Raw genomic sequence first — 13,828 nt, forward strand, 5'->3', positions numbered from 1 at the left:
TGTACCCAGTAATCATCAAATTACCAGGCACGCTGTTTAGAGCTGGCAAATCCTTGATAATCACAGAGCGAAGTGCCAGCTAGTAGTATCATACACTTCTCATACTCAGCAGCTCAGCAGCTGTCATTCTTATTGTCTGTGTAACACAGTTGTTCTGAGGGAGTGATATTGTTTGTCAGGCACAGCTAGTGAAATGGCAAGGTTGACTGCTCTAGAAGTAAATGCCATTAGATGTGAGAAGCAGATAGAAGAGGAATTTGCCGTCTTTGAGACCCAAATAACATAGACTTAGATGAAGGTTAGGAAATGCATCTATTGGTGGATGTTGGAAAGTAAGTTTCTTTATCAAAAACCAGGAATTATATCGAAAGTGTTCACAAGTCTGTGGGCAAAGTTTCTCGAAAGTGTTTCCTACTCCCACAAAAGTCAAACTAAATGAAAGAAATGCTAAGTGGCACGTAGAAACATGTTTCCTTGACCACCAAGATTGATGCTTTGCAACAATGTGAAGCAATGCCCATATATACGTAGTCTATGTTCAACACTAGTCTCGCGTAGCCAATACCTGGAACCAATAGTTTCAATCAAATGGCTGATCTGCCATGGTATATGAAAACCGTCATCCATGTCTCTTTTCATTGTGGTGTGACAAGAAGTAAACCTTATTGCATTTAGGTATAGCATTGCAGTTTATTCTAAAGCTAGTTATGTATCTCGAGGCTCTTCAGAGCACAGTACGTCCTTTGATGGCAATTACTAATTTCAGTTTGCCTGTCCGCACACAAATCCACATGCTTTGAATTATCACTTAATTTGCCAAACCAACAGCCACAGCCATTGAGTGAAAGATTCCACGCTGTGCCAACAGAGAACCGGGAGAGTCAAATTCAACTATGCTCCCCTTGTCTAAAACCATCACACTACAGACAAACAAAATGGATGAGGGAGCGCGCACACGCATAGCATTTTGTACAATCTGACCGATCACTCTCCATTATTGTGTTCAATCTATGAGCAATAGTTAGCACAGTGCAGTCAGCGAATGAGGTATGTATTGTCTGCTGAACCACACTGTCTGTCTCAAGATCGACTGCAGCTGTTGCTTCATCCAATACCAAAACTTTGGACTTCCGCAGGAGAGCACGGGCCAGACACATTAGCTGACGTTGACCAACACTGAAACAGACGAATCTAGTGAAACACAAATACAGAAAACGTTACTGCAACAATAACTGACCTTAAGTTTTCTCCACCTTCTGCTACTTCTGAATTTAAGCCAGACTCAAGACTTTCAACAAAGCTGCGTAGGCTAGCTTGCTCAAGAGCATGCCATACCTCCGAGTCTACGTATTGGTTAAAGGGATCAAGGTTTACTCTCACAGTACCAGAGAACAATACAGGGTCCTAAAAGTACAGAATGGTGAATAGCCACGACTGGTAAACAAACAGATTGTAGTAAACAGAGAACATAAACACACAGATTATCTACTATTTTGCATTAATGTTAGTAACGATGACTTATCATGATTTATACTGTACTACTGGCAGTCTACTAGTTCAAATAGTAAATATGGCAATGTAATTAACTTATAAATCTCATATGAATATTGTGGGAGGGTACAGTATATTATTACTCAGAGAAATTCACGCGTCGTGTATTGTTTTGTAGATGCTTTCCTCATTTGTAATACAGTCAGGCCTCATTATTCTGACGAAGGTACGGGCGTAAAACCAATTTACATGAGTCACTGTGTATTTGTGACGAGTAATCTGACAATCGCATTAGTCTAAGAGAAAACAGCGGGACAAACGTGGTCAGAATAATGAGGTCTGAATGTACTGCACATCACAGAAATGTAAGCAGGGAGAGTTACACAAAAAAGCATAACACCACCTTGGCAACATTGACTATAATCCACAAAGTCAGGGATTAGTATTGGGTAGTATAGTTCTAACCACTTTGCCTACTGCTTGTTTGAATAGGAGTGATACCAATAGTTTGCTAAAATGTTATAGATTAATGGCGGTCTCTGTTGTAGCCACCTGGTATCTACCTGCAATGGCAACTGTACAACAACCTATCACTAACCCTAGCATAATGAAATTCTGTCTATAACTGCCTATAGCAGGTATAACTATCTCCATTCATAATGCTTGGAATGGGTGTCTCTGTCAGTCAGAAACCATTGGCTTCATTCTGTTCGATGTAATGCCTAGGCAAACAGTCAAGCACAAACAATAATTCCTGGACTCACTACTTGCCTACCAAGATGAGTGACTGGCCTGTGTATTTACAGAGGGCATCTGCTTAGTGTGAGACAGGGATCCAAGGCACTTGTACACTTTTGCACTTGTGCACGTCATATAAATGCATAACAATAGACTAGACTGTACTCTCCAATATTGAGTGTACAAGTCCAGTATTTATAGTCATGTGACCAATATAAACATAGAAATTCGAGAAACGTGGACCCTGTTCTCTGACCAAAAATTATTTTGTATTGGCCAAATTTTCAACAGAGAAACAGACACACAGTAATGTAGTTCATTTTTGTGTACCTGAGGTATAATGGTCACGTGAGACCTTAGGTCTTCAAGTCCTATGCTGGCTAAATCCACATTGTCGATGGTAATGCTGCCTTCAGCAGCTTCCAAGATTCGAAAAAGGCCAAGTGTCAATGATGATTTTCCAGCTCCTGTCCTACCCACAATACCAACCTACACAAGACAAAACAGGAACTAGGAACCATAAATGTTAATGACTTGACAACATGATGAGAACCTTCTCGCCTGCAGCTATAGTGCAGTCCACGTTCCTCAAGACTAGATCCAGTTCAGGTCGATATCGAACGCTATACCTGTTGAAACAAACTTGGCCATGACGAGGCCAGCCTGAAGGAGGTCTGCTTGAATTGATTACAGCTGGAGCCTACAGACAAACTTCATTCATCTAAACAACTGCAAGTTGAGAAAGATTTGTCACTTCTGTTGCCATATTGCCATATTCATTTATCCTTTCCACAGACACAACCCTACTCTCAAGCTCACTTGTCATTCTTACAAACCATGTTAGATTTTCTGTGCACTGGGAAAACGTCATTAGAACATATTCAAGAACAGACTAAGACCTATCAGTCACCTGAAGTGCATATGATAGAGATAAACCAACAAGACCACCTGAGAGGTGGTTACGCTCAATCACGGCAAACAGAGCAGCAAATAAAACAACAAAGTTTCCACTAAATTCCAGACGAATTGCAAGCCACCTGGAAAAATACATTGAGTAATAAGCCTTGGAGTGCGGAAGCACAGTGAGATTACGCAGTGGTGTGTGTGTGTGTGTGTGTGTGTGTGTGTGTGTGTGTGTGTGTGTGTGTGTGTGTGTGTGTGTGTGTGTGTGTGTGTGTGTGTGTGTGTGTGTCATAGCGGCCACAGTACACTGTGCTGTGTAATTGCTTGCCTCCATCCGACCACCTCTGACTCAAAGACCTATCAGATGCCTGAAAAGATCTACAATGATGAGGATGAGGAGTATGGCACACACAGGGGCATTGCAGGGATGACCATTTCGAGGACAGGCCCAGGATGCTGACTTGATGGTGTCACACAAACTTGGCCCTTTCCTGCACAACTGCAGGGGTCTTGCACGCCTCTTAGTTTGTTTTTCATGCAAAGAGCGGCAGGAGTTTCATGAATTTACGGACTTTGGACTTTGCCGTTCTGCTTCCCTGTGTATGGCGATAGCATGACCGATTCTTTTTTTTTTCTCTAATACGGCAGCAACACAGGGAAGGAGGACAAGGAGTAGGAGTAGGTGTACATGTGTGCATGTTTGTTACCACTGTATCTGTTCTTTTCTACTGATGTGTTTTTGTGAGTATATTACAGATTATTGTGTTTCCTTGTATTTCAATTGGTAGCTTTGTACAAACAGGTTAGTGCTAGAGTCATGGTAGTTTTCTCATTTCCTAAGCCCGCTGACACTCAGCTGAGTGTCAAACTTCAAGGAGACTGGCATTCTTTGATGTTGATGCTGATGCTGACGCTGGAGTTGGATTCATTTCAATTTCCGCATCAGCCTCATATTGTAAACCAGACTTAATTAAGGCTACTGCAAGCAATATGGTAGTTCTTTTGATTAGCTATTTACTAGCTAACTCAATGCTGTTAAACTAGTAAAGACTAAAACAGTTACAAACAGATTCCTACAGGCACAGAAGTTTAGCAGAAGGCCTGTCCACATGTGCCAATTAACACTGCTAACAGTGTAAGATTATGGAAACTTGACCAAAGCTAGCCACATACTCAAACCTGAGTGGTTTACTCCTGCAAATATGGCATATTGCATAGGATGTTGCCTTTTATTCCAAAAATCAGGTGACACCAGCAATGATTACATTCACTCGTTTTACGGTGTCTTTTACATTAGTGATCATAAGTAAACTCCTCGTCAGTAGCACTACATTTATCCTCCCTTTGGGACCATCTAGCGTTTGTTGCCTGTAGCAAACAGATACTTTACAGTCTGTACACATGGTAGTTTGACCTAAATTGGTAAATATTACAGTTCTTATAGAGTTTAATAGTTACAGTGATTTGTACTGCCAGGTGGTAAAGTATTGTGTCCAACCTGTTGCCTGCCAAGTAGGGATAGTAGGCCAACTGATTGAAGTCCACTCTCTTATCATTCTCTTCTATGAATAAATCTTGCTGACAGTAAGCTCGCACAGTACTGGTGCCAGCTAGTGTTTCTTGAAAGTGAGAGAATATCGGAGATCGACTGACAGATTCCAGTCTCATGACTTGACGAGATGTTGCCACATAGTACCTCTGTACATGTACACAAATAACGTCTTTGAGTGGCAATTATCACAATAAATATCAACTTTACCTGTGTGAAGAAATAAACTATACCGATGGGAACAACCACAGGTAGAAAAATTGGTGTTGTATAACTGATGACAACAATAATGCTCAGAATGATGAAAAAGCAAAAGAGGCACCAAAATATTGATTCGGGTATCATTTCATCGATCATGTACATATCTTTCGAAAAACGATTTACAATACGTCCGAGAGGTGTCATGTCGAAGAAAGACATTGGGGCACGAAGTACAGTTTTCAGCATGTGCTTATGCAAAAGCCTTGATGCTCGCACAGCACCAATAGCAAGAAACACTGAGCCAGTCATAGTACAAGCACTTTGTAAAATGCCTAATGCCGTGTAAATTCCAAGGTAGTAGGAAACTGGATGATTTGTACTGCAAGCAGCAAGCAAAAGCACTGATCAGACATCTGCAACTCTCATAAGGGCTGTGGGTGGCTTACTTTTTATCTTTGTTTGCATCGCTCCATTTTGATAACCAAATATTGGAAGCAATAGCAAATGCATCAACCCCAGCAAAGCTCAACAACAGGAGAATTGCAATGATTATTCCAGCTGCTTTGGCATAATCCAAGAGAATACCAAGCTTCACCTGTTCAACAAATTTCACTGAGCAACACATATATATCACAAACAAATTCATATGTAATGGAAACCAACTCTTCCAGTTTCAGCCACTTCTTCATCTATCAGTGTAGTCCCTGCTTTTTGTTCTTGCTTGTCATCAGAGATACTGGAAAGCTGGCGGCGGTAAACAGAAGTGACACTGTCCTGTCTCTCCACCAGTTTTTCCTTTGATTTATCATTAGCATCATCTAAAATGCAACTTGGCTGAACTATTATAAAACATGTGACACTAACACATTGCTACAAACCTTGTTGGCTTTGATCAAGTTCTTCGTTCCCATGGATTTTCAAAAATTCTGAAAAAGCTCCTTGTCGTTCCATCAGCTCTGAATAGGTACCCATCTTGGCAACACAAAATTAGAATTACACTACATTGACGACTTGCAGCTAACCTCAGAAATGCATCCATCTGTCATTACAACAATTTGATGACACTGAGGAAGATACGCCAGACTGTGAGTCACTACTATTCGTACCTACAGAATCAACAATGGTGAACCTACAAGCAACTGAATGCAGTGCCAACTCTCCGTGCATGCATTTCAGATTATTAGTTCAAAAATTTGCATAATAATTCAACTTCAATTTAATTTTTAGAACAAACTGTTGAAACAGATACATGCCACACTAAATGATTTCATTTCTATAGAAATAGCTCACTCTATTTCTTAAGAGTCCATCAGGTCCAATAACTTTGTTGAAGAGATGTTCACCAACATGGGCATCAACTGCACTGAGAGGATCATCCAACAGGTAGATATCAGCATCATTATAGACAGCACGAGCTATGCTGACACGTTGCTTCTGACCACCACTAAGGTTGATACCCTAGACAACAACAACATGAATACGATAGTATAGTAATGCAACGGATTGGTATAACGAAAACCATGTACTAAACGAATAAATATTCCACTATGGCAGAGGCAGGGGTATGCTTGACTGTATGGTCAGGTGGTAGACACTGAGCCTAAGCTCAATGGTGCTCATGCATGGATTATGGGAGTCAGAGATGCTGTAAACTTCAAAGGCAATGCTGGGTAGTAGTGTACACAGCATAAACCTTTACCTAAAAGCAGCTGCTTTGAAAATCTTCTGTTGTTATGTTATTTTCAGTCACATACCAGTAAGAACCACAACACTCAGTGGCATTACCTGTCTAATATTCAAATGCCCACAATCACACCTGATAAGAGACTCATGTTTTCTACTACTGGTAAGTGCAGATGAACCAGTATGTCTATTGATTGACACTGGCAGATGAGACATAGTACACTACATATTGCTTAAATGTAGGCAATTAAATTCTTCCTTGCAAGCCCTGCCATAGATAAACAAATCAAAAGCCCACCTGACATGCTTCAGAATGAATTCAAAACGTTTCGTTGCACCAAACACACAATGCTAACACAGTACAGTCAAACCTCGCTAATCCATACCTCGCTAATCCAAATGCCCGCTAATCTGAATTATGTTTGGCACCCTGCCCTGCCTTTCGTACCCAGATCCTATTGGGCAGCCTTATCAGGGTTGCAGTTATCTAGTTTTCAGCAAACGCACACATCTGACTATTTTCAATCTTGACTGTCACATTATTTAGAACAAACATGACATATGTGTAGAGATACTTTAATGCGCCAGTGGTCTGGGTATCCGAGGCAAGGTCTAATCCGAACACCACTAATCCAAACGGGGCTTGGCAGGGGGCTGTTCGTATTAGCGAGGTTTGACTGTATGTCTATTATGTCATTACCTTTTCTCCTATCTCAGTCATGTCACCTCCAGGTAACATTTCCAGGTCAGGCTTTAATGCACAAGCCTCTACCACTTGTCGATAACGCCTTACGTTAAAAGCTTTGTTGAACAAAATGTTGTCCTTCAATGTGGCATTCCTAATCCAAGCCTGTTGATTCACATATGCAACGGAACCCTTCACACATAGTGCCAATGACCGAACATGCCACTCATCTCAAAGCAACAGCATAGACTCACTTGAATGGTGACTTGGCCACTAACTTTATGCATTTCTCCCAATAAAGCAGAAAGCAGACTAGACTTGCCAGCTCCAACTTGACCAACTACAGCTACTAGAGAATGTCTCTGAATGGTAAGGTCTATCCTACAAACAGATTAGTCAATCAGTTAGTTAAAGACTTAATTAATTGAAACTACAAACACATAATACAGCAAAGCACATAAAGCTTTATGCATTGTTAAATTTCATACTTAGATTCAAACTGTTATGGAAGTTTGTCCCTTTGTTAATCCATACCTTTGTAGTGTCATCCTATCACTGCTGTCCCAGGCAAAGTTGCCATCTCTTATCATCACAGGAGTTTCCAACTCATCAGTGCCCAAATGGTTGCACCTGATTCTTGTTACAGCATCAGAATCAAGTTCATCACTTTGCAAAAAAGATGATATTCTTCTCATCGAGACACTAACTTCTACCAAGAATGAGACAAGCATAGGCAGCATTGACAGTGGAAAACTCAAAACGTTGAACAATGAGATGCCAACAAAAGCTTTGGCTGGAGTAAGACTATGGCCAGTAGTAGCATATGTGGCAAATGTTGTTACAGACACCTAAGAAATATCAACCTTTAAGCACTACAGTTGTCATCAATATGCCTACTTCATTACCAAAAATGGTGCAGATGAGAATGCGAAGGTAAGTGCTGCATTCAGGTAAGCAATTCTCCTCAACTGAATCAGTTCACATCTTCGTAGTTCAGTAATAGAGGACAAAAAGGAGCGTTCCCAAGCATACAGTTTTATCACCTGCATTCAGAGAAGACAAGCATGTTAACCATACACACACCCAGCAAATATAATACATGTAACTCAGCATATAATAACAACATAGAATCAAATGGCACCTTAATCCCAGAAAGGACTTCATTTATCACTTTAATTCTTTCATCTTTTAATGCCATCTGTTTCTCCTGACCTCAAACAGTGGTAACAGATTAGAATACACTACAAGAGGCTACTGTAATTGAGCAACCTGCATTTTGCTTAGCATTGTTGCTACTACAGCATTGAATGGGAAAAGAAGGATCATCACTCCAACACCAGCCAGCACAGAAGGTCCCATTGTTTGCCACAAGAAAAATGATGCTAAAATGATTTGCAGTGGAGCTGACCATACCATATGCAGATACAACATCACATCCATAAATCGCTGAGCATCAACTGACATTAGATTGACAATCTCTCCGACAGTGGATGACTTTCTCGCTGCACCACTCAAACAAAGAGCCTTGCGACAACAAGTAGCAATTTAAGTACATAGGAACAGTTTCACATTTATGTTGGATGCACACTCTCATACTTTTCTATAAATAGCACCAATCAAAGACGTTCGAAGATTGAGACCAGTCTTGTTACAGCGATGAAAGTACTGATGAAGTAGAATAGACTGCAGCTCTGAAGCTAAAAACAGAAGTGCAGCGTAGATGTAGCCTTGACGATCAGGAATCGTTGGATCCTCTGTAAAGCCAATCATTAGTCTGAAATCACCAAACCGTCATTAAAACACATTACCACACAATTCAACAATACATTCATACTTCAGAAGCTGAGGGCTAACAAATATGAGCAAGTCTTGAAACAACTTGAAAACGCCAGCAACAAAGACAGCCAATCCAAAAGATCTAGCAAGAGCAGCAAAAAGAGATGGTACATGTTTCTTGTACTGCTGTCTGCCAACAGTTTGTGAAGAGATTTCATTGTCATTGTCTGATGTTGACGTTGATTCATTAATATTGACAATCGCTGATGTGTTTTCAATTGTTTCTTCCAACCTGTGAGCTTCCATCCTGTTTTTTTCTCTGCGACAATAATGAACAGCAAAACCAGTCTACTTAAATAAACTTACAGTTGTGTGGCTATGTACTACCTGGCTCTTGTTACTTCCTTATTCCACTGACAAAAGAACTTTGGTATAACAACACTGGTTTTCAGTTCAGGTAGTAGTCCAAACAAATCATCAGTCACTAGTGGCTTCTTGTAGCCTCCCACAATCAGACTGAAAAATTACTGTGTTAAAATTTAACATCAAGTATATTATCTAGAGAACATACCTATTCATCCACCAAAAACTGATCTGTGACAAAAAGGGAGCAGTTGCCTCAGGACTAGGATCCTAAAGACAAAGTTGGTTTTACAACAATAAGCTCTGTGTTGTTCATTCTATTGCTATTTTTGTAGTCTACTAAAACTTATTTCATTATCACTATAGTACAGTAGGATATGCATGTTGCTTATCTGAGCACTACAGTTATCTCTCACAACATATTGCTAAACTGAACAATTGCGTGTACTAACACTAGTGTGCCTTAAACACGCCTTTCCTTTTAGTGTAAGAAAATTAGTTCACATGCAAGCACAGATACATGCAAAGAGTGAAGTGTCTAAAAGTCACACGTTTTCAGTCTCAGAGGCATAAACAGATTTAGTTGGTAACTCAGCGAGTTAACATCATCTGAAAATTCAAGGTGATATAAATAGTACAGGGTCTTGACTGTTTAGATTAAAATCCTACTGTATTAGGGATATCTTAGACTAACATGATCTGCATCCACAGGCGTATACATGGATTTTCTGTCAGGAATAGCACTTAGTATTAATAGTGTCGTAAAGAGAAGCAAGCTGACTGCTGCCATCACGAGCTGAAATAAGCTCTGAGTATGCGAGAGGTCCTGCAATATCAGAAGTACATCTTTTACCACAATACATAATAACGTGTAAGCATGTAATTCATGTACCTTTCTATAAAGTTCAATGAGAATGGATGTTCTCAATGCAAAAGTGCTGTAAAAGGTCATAAGTAACCAAAACATAAACAGAGAGCCTGATGACCGAATGCCTTGATTCCTATCTCGCTGCAGTAAGCAGAACGCAACAACCTGTAAGGTATAAAATGTCAATAGTCTACAAGAACTTAATTTCAAAGTACTGCCTTCCACCTTGGCACGCTAAAATACTCTATGGTAATGAACCTTCATTAAACAGACTTGTACATCACTTTAAATGCATGCTCACATCTTTTCAACAACTTTAGAGAGAACGATTTCACCAGATAGCAGTACTGTTGCATTTTCTACATTGTTAGTTGAAGACTGGCATGACAAGACTAGCCCCACTAATACGAATAGATACTAATACTGTGACACATGGTATATCTGATAATAAAACTACTGTACAGTACTATGCTAAACATCTATGCATGTAAGATCCACTACTGCTACTGTAACTACTACTGTAATGGTATCAATAAAAGTATCTAAATAATAAATCGCTAAATCAATGTCATCAAGTCACTGTTCAAGGAAGCTTGCGACTCTCAGCTGAAGCCAAGAGGATGCAACTCTTTCTAATGTTTGAAAACTTTCTTGATCTGTTGCCATGTAGACACATGACGGATGTTCTCAGCAAAGCCAAGGAAATTTGACACCAGATCCAAGAAATGGTCATGCTGTAGCTTGTTTTAATTTTTCAGAAAGGAGATATGATAATCGTTTAAGAAAGTAGTTGTTAGTTTGCTGGCCCCACCAATGCAAGCAAAGACAAGAGGTCTAAATAATGCTTGTTCCACTTTCAGGATCAATTCCTCATATCTCCTCTCTCTTTCGAGCTCGTGTTTACTGTAACAAGATGTAGAACTGGTTGTGCTGTACGACTCTGCATTCAGGGTTAAAAAATCGAACATCAAAATCTGTTTTTCAACTAATATTAATACTAATAGCTAGTGTTACTACTACTAGCAAATAAATTAGGTTATTGCAAGCTTTGGCAGGCTTACATCCTGCATTCAGTATAGTCCAAACGCAATCTTAGATATCCACAATTTTTTCAATTGCAATACACTAAATAAACAAGAGTAGGTCAAGTAAAAGTGTTCAAGCTAACACTTTGTGGTAAAGACACTGGCACTGTATACCATGCTACAAACCCTTGTGCAAACAAATCATGTATTTGCTGTGTAAACAATGTAATTCATTCTTGCTTCTATGACACTCTAAGAGCATGTTCGCACCAACATTGGACTAACTATGATTAGGCTAACTATGATTAGGCCAACATTAGCACAAGTGCTTTCACACCGCTAACTATGATTAGTAAGTCACATGGGCATGTCAGTGTAATTAGTCTCGACAGTTTTCATCCGTCTTATCGGGCAAGAACTTGCGTGAATTGTCTTGCTTTAGGTTTAATGAGGGAAACATTTAGTTTGCTTTCTCTCTGGTAGCTCCTTCAGGGATGGCAGGAAGTTGTCACATGTAGAGGCAGGTACATAGTATGCATCTGCCTGGGCTTCCGTATACATCGCCATGTCGTTGCTGCATTTGTACGTTTAAACATACAACACCACATCAGAAACATCGGCAGCACGCTCTTCTTGTATACTACCTCACGTGCCAAAGTCATGTGCAACCACTAACGCCACTAATGTGGTTGTAATACTACTCTTTACAGCGTTAGAACGGCAACGCCAAACTAATCATGATTAGGCCCGGTGTGAACACGCTCTAACTATAACATGCAAATCATGAATTGAAATTACTTTGCCATGAGCTCACATCCTGATCGCCATCCCTTAATAGTAAACAGCTACCTTTATTTAATTAACTGCAGTTATGTCAGCAGCCACTGCAATAATATTAATCTTACTGTATGAGATTTATTTATGTTAGCACAATGACAGACTCCTAGGAATTTCACAAAAAATCAGAAAGCAACATAATTAAGTGGCAATTAACTAATTTTAATTCATTTCTTTATTTGTGACCAAGATTATGTTATATTCAATGCATGTCAACTTAGCATTTTTGATAATTTGGTTTGCATGCTGCACTTCAATGATTTCATGTGCTTGTGCACCAAACTGAAAAGAGCGACCTCTGTCAAATGTCCTAGCTTGCTGAACTGCAAAAATGGCAGTGCAAACAGCGATTATTTCCATAATCAACTAAGAATTCTAAGTACGACTCGGTAGTACACTGTACATATCATAACCATTTATGTTATGTGCTTACTGTTGTCAGAAACAGAATGCTTGGTGAGATATACTGGTATTTCGCAATGTTCTCCTGTCCATTGTGAATTCCCTCGTACACCACTTCAGCAATTTCAGTCAGACACACTAATCCCACCAAAAGTATGAACACCTAGGAAATATTGCATAATCAGACTTCTACTCGGATACTGATAAAGTTCTACCATCTTTACAGCCACTAAGTTTACACACATTAAAATTTGGATCAATTAGCAGGTGTTGTGTACCATATTATGTATGTCCCATAGTCAACAATATAGTTTGTGGACCACGCCTAAAACATGTTCTTTTTGTACTTTGGTTGTAGACGAGAGTATGACTTACTGTAGTTTGAAATTTCAAATTATGTATTTGAAGAACATTTTATAGTGTTTTCATGCACTATACAGTGTCCCGACATGTCGATTGAAACAAGTGTGTCTTCTATACAGTATGATAATCAGAGGCCGCCCCCCCCCCATATACAAAAACAGAGTTACTTATGGAAACAAGCTCAAATGCATGTCTTTGAAATTTGACTGGTACGTGTAGCACAAACAGGCCCTTTATAGCTAAAGCAACAGATGTAACAGAATCCAAGATATGTGCCCGAATATAAATGTAGAATGACAACCCGACCAGAGTGTGAGATGACACTACCTGGATATACCAGGATACAAAGAAAAACACCCTTAGAAGCACATCTCCTGCACAGTTCAGAAGGCTGTAAAATCAGCCGACATTGTCAAAGTAGCAACTGGCGCAGTGTTTTTGCTACATATTGGATTCCATTTACTCAGGTGCTGTGTTTCATCCATCTCTAGCTGCATTACTCTAGCTTCCAGCTTTCAAAGAATTTACATCTACATCATTGGATGTCCTCTCCACTTCAAAACAGAGCTTGCATCGAGACAGCAGGTTCATCGACTGGTAGCTGTTTGATGCAGAGCATACTTCCTGATCAAGCTTGATATAGAAACGTTTGCTTGTTTTTCAAAGCAAGAAAAGACACAGAAGAGATAGGCATCACATGAAAAATTTACTTCAGTGCACACTTAAAGTCACTTCACGCTGACTTTTGATAGCAAGGTCCTCGAGACACGCTAACTATAAACACTTCATTTTAGAGCTCACGGTCATGTTCTTCGGGTGTGCATTGCAGATAAACGTCTGTCCAACTTGCTATGAAATAGTCTAAGTAGCTATACTCTGACTAATAGACAGCCTTCAATTAAAAAACAAACCCACCCTTATGTTAATTGATAATTGCTCATTGG

General features: G+C 39.7%; 1 protein-coding gene across 1 annotated transcript; it reads right to left on the bottom strand.

Annotated features, from left to right (window-relative positions):
• Window positions 1–451: 451 nt before the first annotated feature.
• Window positions 452–12,672, bottom strand: LOC134196646 (multidrug resistance-associated protein 1-like). Its single transcript, XM_062665852.1, has 26 exons — window positions 12,553–12,672; window positions 10,282–10,422; window positions 10,084–10,215; window positions 9,598–9,659; window positions 9,414–9,542; window positions 9,085–9,345; window positions 8,847–9,024; window positions 8,520–8,774; window positions 8,392–8,457; window positions 8,156–8,293; window positions 7,785–8,098; window positions 7,505–7,631; window positions 6,173–6,340; window positions 5,905–5,988; window positions 5,761–5,854; window positions 5,546–5,700; window positions 5,329–5,477; window positions 4,892–5,261; window positions 4,631–4,830; window positions 3,140–3,266; window positions 2,984–3,085; window positions 2,783–2,929; window positions 2,560–2,718; window positions 1,238–1,404; window positions 982–1,176; window positions 452–920 (listed from the first exon to the last, which is right to left on the bottom strand). Exons 2-26 carry the CDS (start codon window positions 10,354–10,356, stop codon window positions 809–811), a joined length of 3,966 nt encoding a protein of 1,321 aa, XP_062521836.1. The 5' UTR covers window positions 10,357–10,422; window positions 12,553–12,672; the 3' UTR covers window positions 452–808.
• Window positions 12,673–13,828: the final 1,156 nt, after the last annotated feature.

This window comes from Corticium candelabrum, chromosome 21 (genome assembly GCF_963422355.1).
Source record: "Corticium candelabrum chromosome 21, ooCorCand1.1, whole genome shotgun sequence".
Taxonomy (NCBI): domain Eukaryota; kingdom Metazoa; phylum Porifera; class Homoscleromorpha; order Homosclerophorida; family Plakinidae; genus Corticium; species Corticium candelabrum.

Bases quoted from the DNA above. Each gene is read 5' to 3' on its own strand.
- LOC134196646 (XM_062665852.1), bottom strand. From the start codon at position 10,356: ATGTTTTGGTTACTTATGACCTTTTACAGCACTTTTGCATTGAGAACA. The intron at 5,478-5,545 runs GTTGGTTTCCAT...TTTGTTGAACAG, and splicing joins AAGTGGCTGAAACTGGAAGA to GTGAAGCTTGGTATTCTCTT. The intron at 3,267-4,630 runs GTTGGACACAAT...GTATTTTTCCAG, and splicing joins CCCTACTTGGCAGGCAACAG to GTGGCTTGCAATTCGTCTGG.